The 22500-nt window shown below is 38.2% G+C and overlaps 1 protein-coding gene across 3 annotated transcripts in view; it reads left to right on the top strand.

Annotated features, from left to right (window-relative positions):
• Positions 1–21355, top strand: part of PPP3CA (protein phosphatase 3 catalytic subunit alpha) — a 298715-nt gene extending 277360 nt beyond the window's left edge. For all 3 annotated transcript variants that reach the window (XM_022582432.2, XM_089912447.1, XM_089912446.1), the window contains 3 exons: positions 6296–6380; positions 12379–12476; positions 18735–21355. In XM_022582432.2, the coding sequence (XP_022438140.1) occupies positions 6296–6380; positions 12379–12476; positions 18735–18931 (380 nt within the window). In that variant the 3' untranslated portion in view covers positions 18932–21355. The remainder of the gene's footprint in view (positions 1–6295; positions 6381–12378; positions 12477–18734) is intronic.
• The last annotated feature ends 1145 nt before the right edge of the window (positions 21356–22500 follow it).

Below are 22500 nucleotides of genomic sequence, written 5' to 3' on the forward strand. Positions count from 1 at the left end.
TTAAAAAACACATTTCATTTAAATTTCTAAACATATTTTTGGCAGCAAAGTATAATGTGATAAAAATATTTTAAAGTATAAATATATAATTCACTAAAGTAAAATCAGGAAAATTGAAATGGAAATGCAATTTCAAAGAAAAAAGGACTACTGTAAGATTTCTAAATATCAATGAATGTCTTGTTCATGGATTTTTTTCTTTAAATGGATGATGGTAGGATGAAATTGCTATGATATTTATATGCCATTGATTTTTAAAAGAGTAGTATAGTCATTTCATTTTAAAATGGCAGTGTTTACAACATTATATTCCTTTCAATTATTTAAACTTGGAGGTGAGAATAGTATTCTTTGGAGGATATACTTTTGTAGATGCATGAGTAGAAAATGTAAAGGCCACAGTTTTAAAGCCAGTCCATCAGAATGAACACAATTTCTCAGTGCTTATGGTGCTGTCCCTAAATCCCAGGACTCAAGGGCTTGGTGGTGTAGAAAAATATAATGAAGCACTTGTCAAGTTCACCACAGCCAAGGGCAAAACTGGGTAGATGTTTAAGTAATTTCTGTATAGCCTTGCTTGGTTGAGGTATAGTTGCTCAAGGTCTGTTATTTTTAAACTAGGTCAGAGAAAGAAAAGACAAGAAAATAAGGTTTGGGGATTATAGTACATGTTTTGGCCTCATAGCCTTAATAGGGGTCAATTTGGGATATGTGTTCTCCCAGATAAGACAGTCTGTATACTTATAATTTCACCATCATTTGTAAAGAGCCATAAAGACCAATTATGCAAGGTTTTTAGAGGTATCTGAAGACATATTCTGTCTTTGCATTATATCATATTTCAAAGTGCTGATTTTGGAAGGAAAACAAACTAATTTTTGTCTTTAATATAACACAACAAAAGATATTTCTTATCTCAGCACCTTATGCTTTGTTCCATCAATAACCTGTGTTCAAATTCAGTAATTGCCCTATGGTGTCGAAAAATAAAATCTGGAGACATGTCTAAACTCTGCTTAAAAATAATGAGTCATAATAAAATTTTACTTTCAAGTAGAATAGGTTTCTTACAGAGATGAACTTTGTTATCTTTTTAAAAGTTTGAAAAAGTGGTATTTTCTGTAATATTTTCTCAGAATTTGAATTAAAAGCTTTAAGAGATTTGAAACTTGCCAGCAAAATATAGTTCTTAAAATAGATCTTTCTTTTGAAAAAGCGTGAAATGTTAATGTATATACACTCCTTTTAATATAATATATTTCATTTAAAGATATATGCTATGGATACACTTGTATTAGTTAAAAGTCCTTTAAAGAAAGAAGCCTAAATAATAGCAAAACATTTGAAACCAACATAATAATGAAGTGGAAATTTTCTGCTACTTTTTCCATTGAAGAGTAAGCAATTCAATTTTTTGTAAGCTCCTTTTTCACCTTCTAATAATATGAAAATATTCCTCTTTTATAAGATATTCAAGTATAAAAAAGATTTTTTGCATGTATTTTTTAATGTTTTTTATTATGGTAAAAGTCACATAGTATAAAACGTACTAATTTAACCATATTTAACTGTACAGTTTAGTGGCACTAAGGACATTCACATTGTTGTGCAACTCTCACCATCATCCATCACCTGAATTTTTCAGCTTCCTAAACTGAAACTCTGACCCTTTAAACACTAACTCCCCATTCCCCCTCCCCACCCCCAGGCCCCTGGCATCTATCAATGTATTAAAATTTTAGACAGCTCATCATCACGTCTTACAGTTGCAAAAAGGTACTGATAGCAATTAGAATCTGTTGAATTGGGCTTGTCTTACCAGTCCAGTTTCCCCCTGGAGATGGTTGGAGGAAGGAAGGGGTGAATGTCAGTGCACTGAGAACTCTTCTTCATTGCCTCCTTTGGGAAACTCATGCATCCCCCATATAACACGAAGGAAGGGAGGGATGGAGAGACCTCTCTTCTTAAAGCTGCTCTCTCCCTTTTCCCTCAAAACCAAGCTTCTTCCAAATACAGTGGGGTTTTTTGACATTTTATTATGAAATGTTTCAAACATAAAGGAATGTTGAAACAATTGTATAGTCAATATGCATGTACCCAACACTTACTTTCTACAATTAACATTCGATTATATTTGCTTTCTCACATCTCTGTCCCTGTATACAACCATCCGTCCATCTTTTTATTTCTTTCTCTTTTCGTTTTTTTGAAGAGGGGTGGGTAAGTGCAAAGTAAGTTCTCTGTACCTCTGTGATAAGAATGCTAATGTCTAAACTTCTTATTTGTCCCTACTACTATGCTAAAACCTTTACAGTTTAGCCCCGGGCATGCCCTGCTTCTCTCCTCATTCTCAGCCTGCCCTCGCTCCAGTGAGGGCAAACTCCATTCACACAGGACTTCTGACACATCATCTGAACATAACATGGATTCTTGTGGCCTCCACATGCTTGAATATTCTCTTCCTTCTATGGAGAATTCTCCTTTCTCTTTAACTCTTATTTATCCTTCAGGATCCTTCAACTGTCACCATTTGGGTGAATATTTTTCTATTCACCATTTGGGTGAATAGTAGACTATTCACATCTACTTCCAGTGGTAGATATTTAACAATGCTTCACTGCAGGGGGAAAAAGACCCTGGTTTGTAGCACTTGCAGGTTTTGTTGATATAAATTCTCTTCCCTACCACTGGTTTCAAGCTACCAGTACGAAGTTACTGAACACGGAGCTAAGAAGAGATGTGCTCAGTCTACTGTCTAGCTGACAGCCACCGGCCCCACGCGCCACTGCTGCTTCCTCTCTAATACGTGTCACGGTGCACTATGGGCGTTCACGTGATCTCCTAAAGCAGAGACCATGCTTTCCTCCTATTTCTGTTGCTAGCAGTTAGCACACGGCAGGCTATAGAACAGGATAGGATTCACAAGAACACTTTATGAATAAATGATTTGGGTAATAAATTGTATTCTATATAGCACTTTCCACACACTGCTAATTCAGTTAAAACTGAGGAATTATAGTAGTCACTCAGTGGATGGATGCGAACCGTGGGCCATACAGAGCCAGGGTCTCTAATGCGTGGCAGGTAGCCCATGTGTAAGAACCTCTCTTCACCCTGGCACTTGGTTCCTCATCGCGGCGATGCTGCCGCAGTTTTCCAGTTCCCTTCAGAGGCTGGCAGCATTCACTCAGCAGGCCACTTGGCATACGTACCTTTCATACTTCATGAGAAGTCAGTAAGGCACTAAGTTAAGGTCAGGAAGTACACATGGTCAAAGCAAATCTTTAAAGATTCCCTTGGTCTGTACATTAGCCTTTGAGGAAAATGGAGTGTGCCAGCGCACCTAGATTCTGGAATTAGTAGCATAATACCCCAGGCTTTTTAAAGAAGATTAGAACTTAAAAGGTGAAGCAAAAGAGAGGCCCAAAAAAGAAGTGATAATTATTTGAATGGAAATACAAAATGAAATTGTACTTAAAATTACTAATGTTTTTAAACTTAGGAAACATTGCCTTCAGTTTGGGACTTTTGAGTTAAAATAAATGACTAGATTCTTCTCCGAAAAATAGTTAACAGTAGTTAACTATTAAAAATAGTTTAATGTAAAAGGTATTTTTTTGCACCTTTATTATTCAATATACTGAATTTTAAGTTGAGCTACTGTGGTATATTTCCACAACTTAAATAGAGCAAGTACCAAGAATGTTAAACATGACATTGTATTTGCATGTCACAGCTAGTAGAAGTCTGAAAAACGTGCATTTTTTTTTCCTTGATCTTTCTATTGAATTATGGGGTGTGAGGATTTGCAGTGGAACATAAGTATTTGAATAAGAGTTTTAATGATCTCTGGAAAATACCAAAAGCCAGGAATAGCAATACTAAATATACAAGGACCTTTATATCTGTACTTATTTCTTTCCTGCTACTGTTCAGCTCCTTTCAGTTTGATTACATATTAACTCAGATATTTTATTTGGTTATTTTACTTTTTTGTGGGTTGTAAATGTGTGATACTCATTTTGATTTTGATTATTTGACAAATACTGAAGGTAATCCCCCAGAATGGAACTTCGAGATATTAGTTTTTAATGTCTCTTCTTACTGTCTATGATTAAGTTAATTGACTTTTTGAGTAAATATATTCTAATTTTATAAAAGAAGTACTAAAACCTCTTACCTGGGTTATTGAGAAATCTAAAAAGAGACAGCATTTCTTCATTAAGAAAAGTGCTATAATATGCTGTGAACCACCATGTGTTGGGAGCACAACTATGAATACATAAAGTAAGATACCTGCTCTATACTCTCCAGTAAGTCATTAGGTCTGAAAAATAAGGAATGCTAAACGGGCTCAGACTGTCAGAATGTTCATTTTACATTTAAAATTCCATATTTTATATGTATAGCTGATTCACTTTGTTATACAGCAGAAGCTAACACACCATTGTAAAGCAATTATACTCCAACAAAGATGTTTAAAAAATAAATAAAATTCCGTATATTTTTTTTGAGCATCTTTCTGAGTACCAGCTCATACTGAGCTGAAAAGGACGGCTCTACATAATTTATTCCCCTTCCTTTCCTACTTAGTTTCTTGCTTTTCATTGCTCTGGTTATGGTTTTTACAAGTCCTTTAATGAAAATTTTCTGAGAGATTATCCTTCTTAGATATTTTTCACTTACTTGATTGTACATTTTCCCCCTTCTCATTCCTCTTAAATATATCCAATTTCGTTTCTAGACATTTAACTACTCCTTCTTGCTGCTTTTCTTGCTGTGCTTCTAAATATAGTCACCATTTTGCGGGTTCTCCCACTCTTTCCATTCTTTGTGTCTGTTGGATTGATTTTTATGATCTGGCCATACTGTTTTTGGAGACGGTTAGGATCTTTCCCCCTTAGCACATCATGACCTCTGAGTGGACTGGGTCAGTCAGACTGGCGGATATTAAACATAGAGTGGTAATAGCACACCAAATAAGTAAATTGAAACATGATTTAACAGAATAACTGAAAAAAAAATAGTTAAGAAAACCAGTATAAGGAGATTGCTATACCACTTTTTTTTTCCTTAACAAATGTCCTTCAAGGAGTCTCCTGATCATAAATCATCTAAAATTCAAGCACAGAAACTTCAGACTTTCAAATGGTCTCTAGGACAGGTTTTATTATATAAAGAATCATAATTGCACATCGTAGGTAATAATAAATATTGTTAGAAACTCAGAATAAAGTATGAGATAGGGCCTACACACACGCCATTTTCTCCTCCAGTGTTTTGGCCAATAGAGTCTAATTCAAGGAAACAATTATGAATAAGAATCCATGTTTCCACTTGGTTATCAGAAAGACTGGATTGGAGAATGGCTTTCTCCCATATGGATTTAGACTTACTCCACTCATTTGCAGGCAGAATAGCTGGCAATACTAAGTTCTGGTTTGAGAGATCATTATTTTTTAGCACCAAATAATTTTTCATTATCTGGATGGACCACAGTAGATTCACCTACTGAAGAAAATCTTGGTTGCTTCCATTTTGACAATTACAAACGAAGCTGGTATAGACATCTGTGTACAGGTGTTCGTGTGGACATAAGTTTTCCACTCTCTTGGGTAAATACCAAGGAGCAAGAGACGGAACAAGTCCCACGTGCTTTTCAAGCTCCTGCTGGCATCGCTTGTGCTAATGTCGCATTGGCCAAAGCAAGACACATGGCCAGGCCCAGATCGGGAGTGGGGAGTTGTTGGGGGAAAATAGATGCAATCCAATTAGATGTGTTGGGGGATACCTGCTATGGTGTCATTGCCACTAGAGAAAAAGAAATGGACAAAAAAAGGAGCTGTTTGAGGGCTTTCAGGTCAGAGAGAAGGTGAGAGCAAACCAGCTCCCTGGTACACGCTTTCTGAGGAATATCCATCCCGGTGACGCACTTCCTCTTCCTGCCAATGCACGTTCTCTTTGTATAAACAGAAGAGAAGGGAGCTCAGTCAGAAGAGAAGGGTAGGAACCCACCCCATCTACTCAGTAACTTTTCAGTTAGCCCTTTACCTCTCCCCTTGGAAATCTCAGAAGATGCTCTTTGGCATTTTGGGGACCTCTAAAGTATCACAGGCAAGTATTCCTGCCTGGAAGCATAGACTTTTAAATTTGATTTCCAGATAAATCCTTAGAGGGGGAAAAAAAAAAAAACCTGGTTTGGCTTAACTGCAGTCTGTTATACATGTAAATTAGTAAACTAGTTAGAGTTAAATAAAAAGTCACCTGACTTCTCAACTCTGTTTTTAAAATATAGGTGCAACGGCTGCAGCCCGCAAGGAAGTGATACGGAACAAGATCCGAGCGATCGGCAAGATGGCCAGAGTGTTCTCCGTGCTCAGGTGGGATCATGGTCCTCTATTGCATTTGATTGTCACTCAATAACATTTTAATACTTTAATCTGGTAATTTAAGTATTTTACTCGAAACTCTTTGCTTTTTCTTAATTATTTTTTAAAATGGAATTGTCAGTTCCTCACTGTTTTCGTCAGATGGAAATCTACTGAATTATTTCTGTAGAGAAAGCCTCTAAAGGGACTTTCACATTCCATCCCTCTATTTGCTGCAGGACTTTAAAACATTTATTTCACAATAGGTTGAACATGTTATGAAATGGAAAAGCTATTATAATCCTTTCTATTTTTCATTCTCTCTCTGTGGTAAAGATGAATTTATCAGGTGCATTCCACTAGATTTCTAGGAAATGAACAGCCATAAAGCTTGTTCATGTGAATCTATATTATTCTAATAAATCATTGAGAGAAAAAAGTTAGTGTTTCAGTTTCCATATAGTAGTTATTTTTTAAATAGATCATGTATCTTGTTATTATTAAGCATGGGCTTAGAAAACACGTTTTCTTGAAGAGAATTAACTACACTTTTCTTCACTTAAATTCAGTTATCTATTCTTGGATAATACAAAGTATCTATATTTCTCTTCAAAAGATTACTTTAAAATACAGTATGATTAGGGCTTCCCTGGTGGCCCAGTGGTTGAGAATCTGCCTGCTAATGCAGGGGACACGGGTTCGAGCCCTGGTCTGGAAAGATCCCACATGCCGCGGAGCAACTAGGCCCATGAGCCACAACTACTGAGCCTGCGCGTCTGGAGCCTGTGCTCCGCAGCAAGAGAGGCCGCGATAGTGAGAGGCCCATGCACTGCAATGAAGAGTGGCCCCTGCTTGCCACAACTAGAGAAAGCCCTCGCACAGAAACGAAGACCCAACACAGCCAAAAATAAACTAATTAATTTAAAAAAATACAGTATGATTATATGTGACGAGTATCCAGTCAATTCACAATCACATTATTAACAAGGATAAATAGGACTATCTTGGGAGAAAGTCCATCTCCACATTGTATAATTTCATATTCTAATTTTTGCCAGATTCTTTTTTTCAACTCTTTCGTGGAGTACCGGCTCTTCTGATTTCTCCTTCTTGCTATTTCTATCCCACTCCTGGTAGAGTCACTAAAGAGTAATTAAGTGATTTGATACCAACAACAGGGAGCCATGAGAAGGATGAAAAGCACGATCATCCTTTCCCAAAGACACCAGATCAAAGTCAGTAATAGCTCTGCGGTAGCAGCCAAATCTTGAAAAGTCACGTTAAAGCTGAAAGTAGAGCATAGTTGCTCCCTGCGGCCTAATGAATGAGGCTGCCGTTGCTCTAATGCTTTTCATTCCTACTGAACTTGCAGGACTCATTCATTCATTCAAAATAAATATAATGAAACTTAAAGTAGCCATTATGTACCATGAAGCAGTACAGGGGGATAGCAAGTGAGAGGCGAGGCACTCATTCATTTTAGTACGTGGACAACAAAGGACTCTCTGAGTCTAGCATTTGAGCAAGTGTGGGGATGACCTTCACGAAGGTAGGGAGTAAGAGTGTTTAAGACAAAGGGAGGGGCTTCCCTGGTGGCACAGTGGTTAAGAATCCGCCTGCCAATGCAGGGGACATGGGTTTGAGTCCTGGTCCAGGAAGATCCCACATGCCGCGGAGCGGCTGAGCCCGTGTGCCACAACTACTGAGCCCGCGCACCTAGAGCCTGTGCTCCGCAATGAAGAGCAGCCCCCGCTTGCCGCAACTAGAAAAAGGCTGTGCGCAGCAACGAAGACCCAACGCAGCCAAAAAGAAATAAATTTATTTTTAAAAAAAAAGACAAAGGGAGGAGCAAGTACAAAGATCCTTGGATGGACACAAATTCAGCAGTTTTGAAGGCCAGCAGGGAGGCTGTGTGGCTAGAAAAATTGCCTTTGGGGGCAAAGGACTATGTGAAGATCATAAACTCAGCTGGTCCCTCTGCATAAACACTTGCTTATTTATCATGCCTCAGATTTCCAGTAAATGCGCTTACTTCTTTTTCTATCTGAAGTCTCTGTGAGGATAAGTAAAAACAGCTCCATCACTTCCAGTTGAAAGTACATTTAGGAAAAAAAAGGAGAAGCCTTTCTTAACATAAAAGAAAATTCTTTGTATCTATGTTAGTCTTCAAACCATGTGAAAGTGACAGGAACAATGCTACAGAATCATAGGTAGGTCTTAAAATTGGAAAGTCCCTCTAGTCCTCTGCATCTTGGTACGTAAGATGCAGTTATTCCCAGCTGAGAGTGGGTTCCATTTGAACCCAGTGATGATCAGTTACTTGATTAAGGTCGCACATATTGATAGAAAATAAAAGCAAGGTATATTGTATTGCTATCCTATAATAAAAAGCATTTGTACAATACAGGGTGGTCATCTCTAGGGAACAGTAGGATTGAGCATTAAATGTGTACCATGTAGTGCATTAGGCAAAGTGGATACTGTGAATTAAAATGTCAGACATGTAGACAATAAACTAATGTAAGGCCATGAGATGTGCACTAAATACATGAAGAGGTGCTCTGCTGTGGAAGAGGATGGGAAGGAGCCCTACTATTTCCTGAAAGGAATGTTCATGAAGAGGTTGCCGTTGGTGGAGCGCTGTGAAGTTCAGGCTAGGTTCCATTAGCTGGAGAATTGTGGTGAAGGCATTCCTGGCAGCTGAGAAGTCCTCCTAGATCCTAAGGACCTCGGAGCAGTGTTTTACGGGGCGCTTGTTAAGGACCAGGTGCTGTATGCTTCATGGTGTACACATTTGAGAGGAGTCCACACGGCAAGCTTGCAAGGTTGACTTGACCTCAGTGAGGAAACAGAAACTGAAAGAGGATACGTAGTATGTCCAACCTCACTCAGTGAGTGATCAGTACTAAGGAGAATCGGAGCATGTGCTAACCCGTGTGGAGATGTATATGTAATGACAGTCTGAAGACTGGATAGCAAGATGACTTATGGGTGTCAGCGCATTGAAAATAATCCAAGCAAAAGATGTTGAACTAGCTGTGGGTGGAGAGATGCAAGGGAAGAGGCAAATACAAGAAATTTGTGGAATGAGACATTTTAACATGTAATGGATGGATACGGATGGTGGTACACATTTGTCAGGTATAGCTGTCCAGCACAGTCCTTACATTTTGGTAATTTGCCTTATTATAAGGGAACCAGAAACCTATCTTTCAAGAGCCCTTGCACTTAAGGTGCCGCATGTTGCCTAGGATCCACCCATCAAAGGAATGCACGGAGAACTTCTGCTTCAAAGCGAACATCTTGGGGAAGCAGTGAGCAGGGAAGGCAGTTCCTCTGTCAGGTGGGAATCTGAGGGACCAAGAGTTGAAGAGCATCTTTCTCAGCATATTGGGGACTAATTACACACCATTAGCCGGAGCTTAGGCGTTGGCTCTAAATAACAGTAAAGGATTCAGAAATCTAAAATGTGGATTAACACTGCCATTCTCCATCCTATTTTTCTTTGACTCCTTCATTTAGTAAATGTTTTATGAATCTCGACTATGTGCTAGGTGCTGTTCTGGTCTAGGTACTGTGGATGCAGCAGGAGCAAAGCAGACAGAAACCCCTTTCACATGAAGCTTTTCTAGCTAGGGTGGGGTGTAGTGGGCAGAGGAGCTCAAAAAAAAAAAAAGCACTAAGGAAACAAACTGTATAGCTCTTCAGGGGTGATAAGTGCTTTAGATAAAAATAAAAGAGGGAAGGGGAGATAGGGTGTAAGAAAGTGCATATATATATATATTTTTTTTTAACATCTTTACTGGAGTATAATTGCTTTACAATGGTGTGTTAATTTCTGCTTTATAACAAAGTGAATCACCTATACATATACATATATCCCCATATCCCCTCCCTCTTGCATCTCCCTCCCATCCTCCCTATCCCACCCCTCTAGGTGGTCACAAAGCACTGAGCTGATCTCCCTGTGCTATGTGACTGCTTCCCACTAGCTATCTATTTTACATTCAGTAGTGTATATATGTCCGTGCCACTCTCTCACTTTGTCCCAGTGTCCATTGACAGATGAATGGATAAAGAAGATGTGGCACATGTATACAATGGAATATTACTCAGCCATAAAAAGAAACGAAATTGCATTATTTGTAGTGAGGTACATATATTTTAAATAGCATTCTCAAGGAAGTCCTCACTTTGAAGGCAGTTTTCCAGCAGAGAGTTGGAGGCTGGGAGGGAGGGAGCCAGGCAGATAACCTGGGGGAAGAGTGTGACAGAAAGGTGCAGAGCCCCAAGGTGGGGTGTGCTGGGTGCATGGTGAGGACCAAGAAGGGAAGTGGGTGGTGGTAGGAAATGTAGTCCAAGAGATGGATAAGGATGGTAGACTGTGGGTTGGGAGCTAGTTTTTTAGGGCTCTGGTCAAACCTTTTAAAGATTTTGCCTTTCACCTTTAATGAGAGGAGAAACCATTGGGAGAGTTTTGCATAGAGGAGTGACAGGATCTGTATATGTATTAAAAGGCTCAGCCAGCTGCTATACTGAGAATAGATATGGGAGGAGAGGGCAGGAGTGTGACAAGGATGGAGCAGAGAGACCAGTTAAGGGACTGCTGGAACCATCCAGGTAAGAGATGCTGGTGGTCCGAAAAGGAGTCAGTCACAGAAGGCCACCTGATTCCAGTCATGAGAAGTGTCCAGAAGCAGCAAATCTACAGAAAACAGATGAGTAGTAATACAGCCTGAAAGAAATGGGAGCGCACGAGACTGCTCTGTGGAGGGATGAGAATGTGCTGAAATGTATTGTGCCAATGTTTCACGACTGTCTGAATAGACTAAAATCCAGTGATTGAATCACACACTTTAAATGGGCAAATTGTATGGTATGTTAATTATATCTCAATAAAGCTGTTTTCAAAAGAGATGAGGTAGTAGTATTGTGAGAAGTGGTAAGATACTGGAAATAATATGAGGGTAGAGCCCTCAAGATTTGCTAATTGAGTAGATGTGGAGTAAGAGAGGATAAAAGGAGTTAAAGGTTGATTCTTTCAGCTTAACTAAAAGATGAAGTTGAAGAAAGATAGTGAAGCAGCAGGTTTGGGGATAGTTTAGGAATTCTGTGTGGGCCATGTTAGCCATCTTCATAAAAATGTGGAGTAAGTAGTTGTACATATTATAAACATTAGATATATATGTGTATTGTAAGTATTTTTTTCTGGTTATGTGGGATTACACTGTCTACTATATGGAAATATATGAGGTTATCCCTATTTTATGGTTATTTAATCATTAGATTAATGCTGTGCTGTGGTTAATAAATGTAATTCAAATAATGATGTACATAAAACTGATTGTAAAACAGTTGTCATAATGAGTAATAAAACAACGCTGTATTAGCAGATCCATGGGGAGAGAGACTGAAAAAGAAAAGTTGGAAATTTGACCAGTTGTTTTCATCAGTGACTTGCCGTTAGTTTGTGTATTTGTCATGGAATGTCAGAATTCCTTAACAGTCCCCTGAATGTAACTCCTACTTCCCTAATCCATAGATCAGATCTTTTAAATCTGTTATACTCTCTGGTTTTCTCTCACAAGTCAAATCAGCCCCACGTATTTTTGCAGAGCCTCGGCTGGAAAACTTACAACAGCCCTCTCCATGGCTCATTTTTTTTAAAAAAACGTATTTATGGTATCGTGGAGGATGCCCACAAACACTTTGTATTGTGAGCCTGCTTACAAAAGTAGAATTGTTTTCCATCTCTTCAATAGTCAGAAGAGACTGAACTTCCACAATTGCATAATTCCCAACTTTATCTTAGCAGTCATGTCATGGGCACACCACTACTTCTATATGAATGTGTGAAAATATAGTATGTTTTAAGTAAAAAAAAGAAAAAACTCAAGTGAGCCAAGATAGAGGTAAATGTGAGTTCTTACATACATCTTTTCCTTTAAGTCTTTTCTTTGTCTTGAAAGAAAATAAAAGTTAATGTGTCATCCCCGTTGTGCCTTCGCAGAGAAGAGAGCGAGAGTGTGCTGACGCTGAAAGGCCTGACGCCCACGGGCATGCTCCCCAGTGGAGTGCTCTCTGGAGGGAAGCAAACCCTGCAAAGCGGTAAGCAGGCCCATTGGTACGACACACCGTGTGCAGGCACCTCAGTCAGCTGTGTCGTTAGAGCCCTGATTTATTCACGCATTTAAGGTCCGTCTTGGTCTTCAGATCTTCTCAGCTGGAAGAAGGGCTGAGACCCCCCTCCCTTCCCGCGCCCCCATCAGTTTGACCAGTCGTGCCCCACAGAGTAGCTCCCTCATTTGCTGGAATGTGTTCTTGACCCCCGCTACCCCCACGTCCTCATTTGCACATTAACCACGATTTCAGGCCTCGCTGTAAGACAACTCATTCAGCTTATCTACATGCACAGTAGGTTTGACCACTTGGAGCCAAGCAGTGGATAAAAACAACTTTTTAATTACATTTTTATTAAATGTACAGGTTATCTATTGGATTGATGAAATAAACACATAGACACATAGCTATCCATGCCTAAGTCTAGGATTTAGTGGAGAATGGAGGAAGAGAATAAAAAGGATGACTTTGTTATCCACTTGAATAGAAATGAAGTCATAGGCGCCTTTTCTCTGACTTATACATTCAAAACATAAGAGAGTGAGTACCATCATATGTTATTTTTAAGAAAGGATGAAAACATTTCCTTGAAGGTAGATTTTGTATTAAAATCTGTAGTTTTCTGGTGACTGCCATCCAATAGAACTTTTTGTAATGATGGAAATTTCTCTATCTATACAGAAGCCACTGGCAATGTGTGGCCATTGAGCACTTGAAATATAGCTCTTACAACTGAGAAACTGACGCTTTTATCTAATTTTCATTAATTTGATTTGAATAGCCACATGTGGCTAGTGGCTACCATATTAGACAGCCCAGTCAGTGCACTCTTTACTTTTGTTACTTTTGTTATCTATTTTAACTAATATTATCATTAATTAGAGTCCAATTTTAGCATACTTTATGGAAATTTTGCTTTTAGATTAGACTCTAACAGAAAAAAATGAAAACAACAATACACTCAACATTTTCAAAGCAAATCTCAGCCTCCTGCTTATTTCCCTGTACCTTTCCCTGAATCTTTGTGTTTTCTTTTCTATCCCTGTCCCTCAGTCTAGAAGATTCTGGTATTCTTATGGTAATGTTATTTAGATACACCTCTTTTACATAGAAAGTGATGCCCAGCTTCATGGATATTGTACTGCTAAATGATCACCTCCTAGCAGCATCACTCAAAGTTTCTTTATTTTCATATGAATTTATTCCAACATCAATGTCTTCGAGTTGCCACAAAAAGAAAAAAATTTTTCTAAATGAAGGTAGGAAGATACCACAGTATTGAAGTAAGTTCCTCATTTAATTTGTAGCTAAAATTTATCTTAGTAACTTCAGGAAAAAAACCCACAATTTTCCCACCAAAGTAAACATGCTCTCTAAGAACATTAGCATAAATGGATCGTTTGTATGCACAAAATGCACAACTACCTAATTGACTACAATCTGCATAGTTTCTGTTAAGCACAGTTTTAAGGTACAGCAGGTGTATTATCAGAAACTATGGGCCACAGTTGCTTTAGAAGAATACACTTAATAATGGACAGTACATATTTCTAATATGTTGGTCCTGGTGCGGTTCCAGATTTTTTGCTTTACTTTTAAACTTAAGTTCTTAGAATTCTTTGTTTTGTTTCCAGATTTTCACCTGTATTTTAACCTGGGTTATTCAGTTTCCTGTTCTGTTGTTTTATTTTAAATCCATCTGTTTGTCATTTGGTGTTGAACTCACACACACACAAACACCTACACACAGCCGACATCTTATGAGTCCTGAGAATTTGAAAAATCAGCGTATATTTTAAATCATGTACATTAATACAGTTTCAGAATTCATTGTCTGATGCCCTTTAATCTGTCTAAAAGGGGAAACTACTTAAGTTTTGCTGTTTGGCTTTTCTCCATGGTGGTAACCATTCTGCATTTTTATCATAAGGAATTTTAAATGCACTGTAAGTAAATTATAGTGTACACTTGGCAGTTGCTCTCGTTTTAAAACGTTAAATTATAAGAAATATGCAAATTAAAGTCAAGGGGTAGGATTTTAATATTAAACAGTTTAGAATTACAGAGAAGTTTTGCATTTTAGCACTTCATTAGGGAAATATCTCCTAACCTTGATAACATAGAAAGACTCATACACCTTTAAAGCGAGAATATAGACCCTAAGCTTATTATAAAAATTGCTGATAAAGCAATGGGCTTTTAAAATTTTGCCTGTGAAATATGCTGAGGTTTCCGTATTTAGACGGTCCTTTCTTTAAAATGCTGATAGAATTATTGCTGCTACTGGCATATTATCACGTGATTATAACATTTTAAGAATTTTGTTTCCAAAAATGCTATTCCAATGAGGAAAACTGATTTTAAACTGGGTTACCTGGCAAAAGAAGTCCAGGCTATCCCATCCCCAACGTCTTTCTCTTCCCTTTCTCCCTCAATCTCGAAACACTCTCGATGTTTGTGTTTAAAGAGTCACATGTGTTACCAACTCAGACGCAACTCTAAATTTGCATCCCCCCTGCTTTTCTATTCCACTAGGAAATCGTGCCATTTAATATTAAATAGTGTGAATTATTTCACTGACATTATGACAACACTTCAAGCTCTGCCATTTTGGGGGGCATTTTAAAACTATAAATTACCAATCGTAGCAGTGGGTTTATCATACTTCATGTGAGTCAGATTCACATTTTCGATTGACCTAGTCCCTTGTAGATTCAGTCTAAGTCCAAGAAACCTTTCCTGAGTGTTTTCTTAAAGGATGAATCATTTTCTCCTGTATTTAGTGAACAAAATCCAAATCATGTCACTCAGATACGTGTAGCCAGCTCATTTAAAAAAAAAACAAGAAACAACCCCCATCATTTTCGTGGTGTTTTTTCCTTTCTTTGAAGTATTTCTATTTTGTCTGTGCCAGAATCCAGCACTTACAGGAACATTAATCCTCTTAGCTCCCTTGATCGTCACTGATGTGTTCTTAGAGTTAAAAGTCCTCTGCTCGTTTCTCTCATTCATTTTGCACCCCCTTTCTTCTCTTCAGCTACTGTTGAGGCTATTGAGGCTGATGAAGGTAAACTGGCCAGTCCCCTTTCTGTTGTACCCGCAACAGACAAGGGCTCTGCTGGGTGTATTCATTTCTTTCTTTCTTTCTTTCTTTTTCTTTTCTTTTTCTTTCTTTTCTTTTTTTTTTTTTTTTTTTTTTTTTTTTTTTGCTGTAGCTTGTACAGAGTGTGTGGGTGTTGGGCTAACAGTTGTGGCTCAGTATTAACCAACATGTTCTTGCTTTAAAGGGGAAAATGTCCTTTTCCGGTTTGTTCGTTTGTTATTTTTTCCCTTAAAGCTATGTTTGACTTTGTATACAATGATCCTAGTATAATCACGGAAAACAAAAGGATTAGAGATCTTGAATGATGTGGGGTGGGGTTTATGGCAGCCGTTTTGACCAACAATGGATAGAACAATATTCTTTGAGCTGAACCATGTCCCTCCCTCAAATCACTTTCAGTCGGCACTGAAAAGGAGAGAATAAAAATAGCTTTATTAAGTCCAGTCTTCAGAAATTTCTAGAAAAAAAATTCATTGGAATAGTGCTTTGTTGTAATTCAACATTAATTTTTGTCTCCAAAAAATATTCCAACAAGAGACAGCTGTGCACGAGGTAAACAGTTCTGCTAGTCTTAGAAATTTTAACGTACTGGTATTTGTAGGACGGTTAGCACCAGCAAAATATTCTAAAGAGTTCAAAAATATCTAGTGGCTGTAGAAGTGGCTGGTAACGAGCATAGGGAATATTGAGTCATCACTCAACTGGTTAATAGCCACCGAGTGCCTTCTTTGCACCAGGCACTGTGCCGGGTGCTTCAGGAGAAACGAGACATATTCATCACCGACTGTGTCCCAGCACTGCTCGAGGACAACAGAGTGGACCCTCTCGCAATTCCTTTTGAATCAAGTGCTTTTGAACGTACAGTTAGGAGAGAACTACCTATCCAAATAGTTTTTAATCTGATACGTACCATGCCCTCTGGAAATTTTAAAAAGAATAATTTGAAGTTCCCCTTTAAAACAAAATTTTTCAGTTGTATTTTGTTCTTGCAAGATAATGTTTTATTGTTCCCAAAATTGTGTTTTATGGTGCTTGGATATGATGTAAAATGTGCCACTTTAGTTTCTTTAATTTGTACGTGATTTGGATACGGTAGGGGAAATGATAGCACTGTAAGAGAAAATACAACTGCTTCCTAAATAGCAGTGAATAAACTGCTATTTATGTGGGAATTCTCTGTTCCTCTTGGCAAATCCTAATCTGCAGTGTGCATTCTTGTTGATAGTTTGGCTGTTTTCTGTGGTTTCTGTGACTCTTGTGTTGTGTTAAGTATACTCCCAATGTGAATTGCTAACACCCATCGTCTGACCAGCAACTACAGCAGAGCAACATTCTTCCAGACCAGGGTAGACAGAAACGATTAGAAATGGAGCCCCATTCCGGACATAGCCATTGCTCTCGGTAGATTTTGAATTTCTATGCTCTCACCCTATTGGCTTTATTTTAAAACCTTAAACAACCTAAAAGAGAGATTCCACTTTTACCATTTCAATTCGTAAAATCGCTTCATCAATTATGATGACCAGCTTTTTGTATTTATTAACTATGATGGAATGATATTCACAGTAGTTTAGCAAAACAATAGAGCACTACTTTTGTCCCTCAAAATCACTGAGTTCATTTTCAGGGTGGGTGCTCATCAGACAGCTCTATTATTTTGCGATTTATGACTGAATGAGAGAAGAATTAAGACGCTTTGCTTTGGGCCTTGGTCTTTTCCCATTTCCCCATCTTCTCCCTCTCATAGTTGACTAATCACCATGACGCTAACCTTTGAAATGCAGAGGGGGAACAAACTGTTTCTCATCGTTTAATGAGTTTGGAAGCAAGTGTGTCTATCTTTTAAGAATCTCATCCATACTAATGAAAGGCACTGTACATTTGTGTGGGAGTGGCTAGCAAAGTTTCAGCTTGAAACTGCTTTCCTTTTTTTCTCAAATAGGGTAGGAAGGATAAAGGTACAATGAAATTGTCCTTCATCAGCCATGGAGATGCGACCCAATTCAGCATTGGTGATTGGCCCTTCAGTGTCTGGCTTGCATTTTCACAGGGAGTAAAGCAAACTGATGTCATTGGTTCCCCATCTATGTACTTTATTTTCAGCTCACTGGTTGGTGCACCTACTGAAGAAATCATTAAGTTTCTTGCACAAATGCCTTCTCTATCTCTGGAGCACACTAGGGTTACTGAAAAAAACCAAGTATCAATGCTCCCCCTTTGTGAATTCCATGGTTTCACTGAATAAGGCCAAAACCATTCCCATTCATTTTTGCTAAAAGTTGAAAAAAGCATTTTCCCCTTGTTATTCTTGAACCAGCACTTACGTCTACGTTGATCTACTAAGAAAGAGTTTTTCTTTGATTTAGGCAGTAATGGACCAGATGAACATCAGTTTGACCTGTTTGCTGCTGAAGGGCAGACAGAGTTTTTCTACTTAGTGATCTGATCTTGATTTTTATGAGTTTCTTTTACCTTGTCCCCACTCCACATGTTTGCAAAGTTGAGTGGAGAAGCAGGAGTTTATAATTTCATTTTTTTTCATGCCACTGTTGAGTTGTTTGCTTGCCAAGCAAGTCTTCCTGGGATCCTGAGATGGCATGGAAACGCCCCAAGTTCATGCCTTTTATAGCTCCTTTTAGCTTCTGCTCTAAACTCTTCACTAGATTTTTAGGTCTAGCTGCTTCAGTGATTCTCCTGAATTTGCCATTACTAGCACAATGGAATAGTAAAATTAGGGCCATTTCCATTCTTTCTAGGTTAGGGCATTTGATACAGTAATTGTGCCAACGATATGGCCAGTCTATGCTAGGCCTAGAGACCTATCCCTGGTAGCAGCCTTTCTCTTTACATACCACTTCGTGGATCTAAACTTCCATGAAGACAAGAGAAACGTTCACATCTTACTAACTTGGAAGAGGACATTTTGGTTGGCAAGAGACATTGGCTGTTACCAAACGTCTCGGTTATCTTCAGGTATGGTAAGGAGTCTGTTGTGCTGTGTTCAGGTCCCGTCACTTTGTTCTCTACTAAAGGATTCCCTCTCTCACTGCGAAATCTCTAACATCACCTGCTACAACAGCTGTGCCCTTTGTTTTCCTCTGACTAACCCAGTTTTTCTTTTTTTTTAATGATTTTCTGTTTAGCTATCAAAGGATTTTCACCACAACATAAGATCACTAGCTTCGAGGAGGCCAAGGGCTTAGATCGAATTAACGAGAGGATGCCACCTCGCAGAGATGCCATGCCCTCTGACACCAACCTTAACTCCATCAACAAGACTCTCGCCTCAGAGACTAACGGCACGGACAGCAATGGCAGTAATAACAGCAATATCCAGTGACCACTTCCTGTTCACTTTTTTTTTTTTTTTTTTTTTTTTGGGAGCTGCAGGGCGTGATGGGGATTGCTGCATATCAGCAGTTGGATGTTCTTGCCTCTGATGGTAGCTTACTTGCTCTGGGGCCAGGAGTTGGATTCAGTTTACACTATCATTAGAAAAGAGGGAGAGAGATAATAAACTATATTTTGGTGAGGGTTATGATTAAACACCTCTTTTGGGTATGCCTTTTAGAAATGCTTATAGGAAAAACAATTTAAAAAGAAAGCTAATGCTAGTATATACTGCAATGTTAGGGGAATGAACAGGGTTTCCTACTGCATCGGGGACTTACTTCTAGATAGGTTAATGAGAGGTCTTTTATTATGTTACTGGACACGAAAACTTTGTCTAATTTCTTACTCTATTGTACGTTTACAGTTGCAGCACTAAAAATGGATGACATCAAACATTTTTAACAAAATGATGTACAAACTAAATAAGGACTATTTATTGATAATGTTTTGCTACTCTTGTCAGACAATGGCTATAAAATGAATTAGGCAGTCTTAAAAAAAAAAAAAAGCAGAAAAAGAAAAAAAAAAGAATGTTGCAAATTTGTTAAAATGCCAAAAAGGACAGTTTAATTTTGTACAGATTATGCTTACCTCAGGTTTCTTTAGTGTGCTTGAATGCCCTTGTTTCCGTATAACACTTATCTTATTACTTTGGCAATGAATACCTTTTCTTTAAGTTTTAAAAAACTGGAATAATTACATCTATCTCTTTTTTTTTTTTTTTTTGCTGTTTATATTTAGGGGTTTTTGTTGATAAATCAAGTCTTGGTTGTGGCTTGCTGAATTAAATATTTATGAGTGGTGCATTTTTAAGTATAGTAAACAAGACACCATATTAAGTACAGTGATAAAGCATCTATATTCTGTAAAAAAAAAAAATCTGCCTATGCATGTTTTTTAAGGAAAAAAATGGCTGTATCGGCCTGTATGGGACTGTAATGCGCTTAGTGGTCTGACATATACTGGAAATGTATGTATACTGGCGTACTTTATATTCTCTAAAATGCTTCATGCCTTTGAAATTTTGTAATCAAAAAAAAAGCTTTGAAAAAATCTAAAGGGGAGAGTATTCTTAAAAGTTTTTAACATAAGCTTGTCAGTGCACATATAGATGGTTAGCATGTTTAGCAAACCTTGTGAAATTTAAATAAGTTCATAGTTACATGTGAAACTCTAAATGCATGGTAACTGTTAATGTCATAACAGTTGAGTTATTTTGTTAGGTTCTGTCATGTGCCACAAAATATGTACTTTTTTCACTTTTTCCCTTTGTATATCAGTTACGGGTTATAACTGGTTCATTCTGAAAACAACAACAACAACAAAAGTCCATTCATATTTTTTAACAATTGTATAAGTGCCCAAGTAATTCACTACAGCCTAAAGCCTTGCCTTTGTAATTTGACTTCTGAAATGTTGGCAATCAAAGCATGCACTTGTAACAATGAAAAAGAAAAAAGCATTTTATATTACTACTCAATAAAATGTGCATGAACTTAAAGAAATCTCCTCCTTTCCCTGAGTCTGCTGAAGGGATTTACATGCACAATTACCATGCTGTCTTCTAGGTGCTGGGTCCACCCCAATGCATCACAGATTGACTTGAAGTGGCTGCTTGAAGGGCCTTGGGCTCTCAGGTGTGGTGCCTACTTCCGCTGTAAGAATCTTGGTAGATTTGTCTCAAATCACACAGGAGAAATATATTGAAGGAGCAAATGCCATCTTCTGGCTCCCTCAAAGGTGGGAGCCCGTTCAGAAACCAGAGCATTCCTTTTTATTGAAAAAAAAAAAAAATGTTATCCATTGTTTCAGTTGTACCGGATGCCCTGTCTGCTCAATCGAAAAGAACTAAGCAAGTAAATGCATTTTCATCCCAAGAGAGTTGCATTTGTATCGATATGAAATTTGTATCCCGTCGCTTTAGCTAATATCTGATCACCTGAAGATTTAAGATACACCAAATTTTAGTTTATTTCTAACATTGTTCATTTTCAGTGCACTTTGTTTTTATGTAATAAAGTATGCTGTTCTATTAAATAATAAGAATATGGCAAGTAGTGATCTAGTGTACCAAAACAAAGACTTTCTAGATATATTCTCTGACAAAAACGATCCCAAATTTATTTTGATGAACTCAAACATCCCCCCCACCACCATGGATATGACACCCAAGGAAAATATTTAGATGCAATATTTATCAGAATGATATGAAAGAAATGGTAATTCTGGTACCAAGGTGTTTATTTTCCTTCTTATAACTGCAGAGAAAATATCCTGACCAAAAAAAAAAATCCTTTTTTTGGATTCCTTTCTTTTACAAATTGTGCTGAGGCAACTATGACATAAAAATAAACATTTGGCATTAAAATAAGCAGTTGATGTGAGTATTGCTTGGTCTTTCTGCTAAGTAGTTAGGAAAGTAATAGTATATATGTTTGCATTATAATTCAGTCTATCAGGGAAATCAACGTACAACTGAAGTTATTTCTCTAAAAGCAATAACACTGCCCGATCATCAGTTATTAAATCTATCTCTTTCACTTTTGGAGAAACTGTTGGATTCTTCAGTTGCTTATTCCAGTGACTCTTTGGCTAAACACACACACACACACACACACACACACACACACACACACACACACACACACACACACACACACACCCTCCTGTCCTCTGCCCTTTTTCATCCACCCCCAAGGTGACTTACATCTCATGGGCTTCAAACTCAGTGCTGACTTTTTATCTAGCTTTTCAAGGATTAAGAGCTAGATTTGACTACTGACCCTAGGTCAGCAGTTTTTCTTATCTAAAATATCTTCTACTTATATTCTTTTTAAATATTTTTTGAAGAAAAGAAAGAAAAATCTTCAGACACTAAACTTGTATGAGGAACAAAGTGGCGAGGGGAGGAATATCTTTTGTCATCGACAGTGGCATTTCTTAGGACAGTGTGTCAAAGGGGAAGTGTCTTGTGGTATCGGCCCAGAGAGTGTCATGGCGATGCTGAATCCCCCAGAATGATCTTGTCCCTAAACATTTCTGTCCTTCCCACCCCACCACATCCATGTGAAATAAGAAACTCGAGGACACATCCATCTTTCTGCCTAGAAACCAGGGCCTCGACTTGAAGCCAACACCACAAGAAGGGACCACGGAGCTGACTTAACTGTCTCACACTTGCCCTTGACAACTTCATATCTCCCACTCACTGGGTCCCTCTTGTCACACTCGGTTGAGAAGCAGGGACCTTGCAGCTTACGCTGCCTGCCTACATTTCTTCAAACCTGGAAGCCCCTTGAGTTGGACAAATCTGAGATCCCCAGACTAAAGATATGTCCTTTTCCCGTGGTAGGTGGCCTTCCACTTCATTCACTCCACAAACACTGAGCCTCTGCTACGTTCCTCTCACTGTTCTAAGCTCTTATTTTTTCCACACACACACAAATGCATGGCAATCTTGACAGCCTATCAATTTTCGTTATGATGTTAAGTGTCAGCATTCTATCAAATAGTAAG

Source organism: Delphinapterus leucas, chromosome 5, assembly GCF_059928025.1.
Source record: "Delphinapterus leucas isolate spDelLeu-1000000601 "Yukka" chromosome 5, BTC_Dleu_Yukka2, whole genome shotgun sequence".
Lineage (NCBI taxonomy): Eukaryota > Metazoa > Chordata > Mammalia > Artiodactyla > Monodontidae > Delphinapterus > Delphinapterus leucas.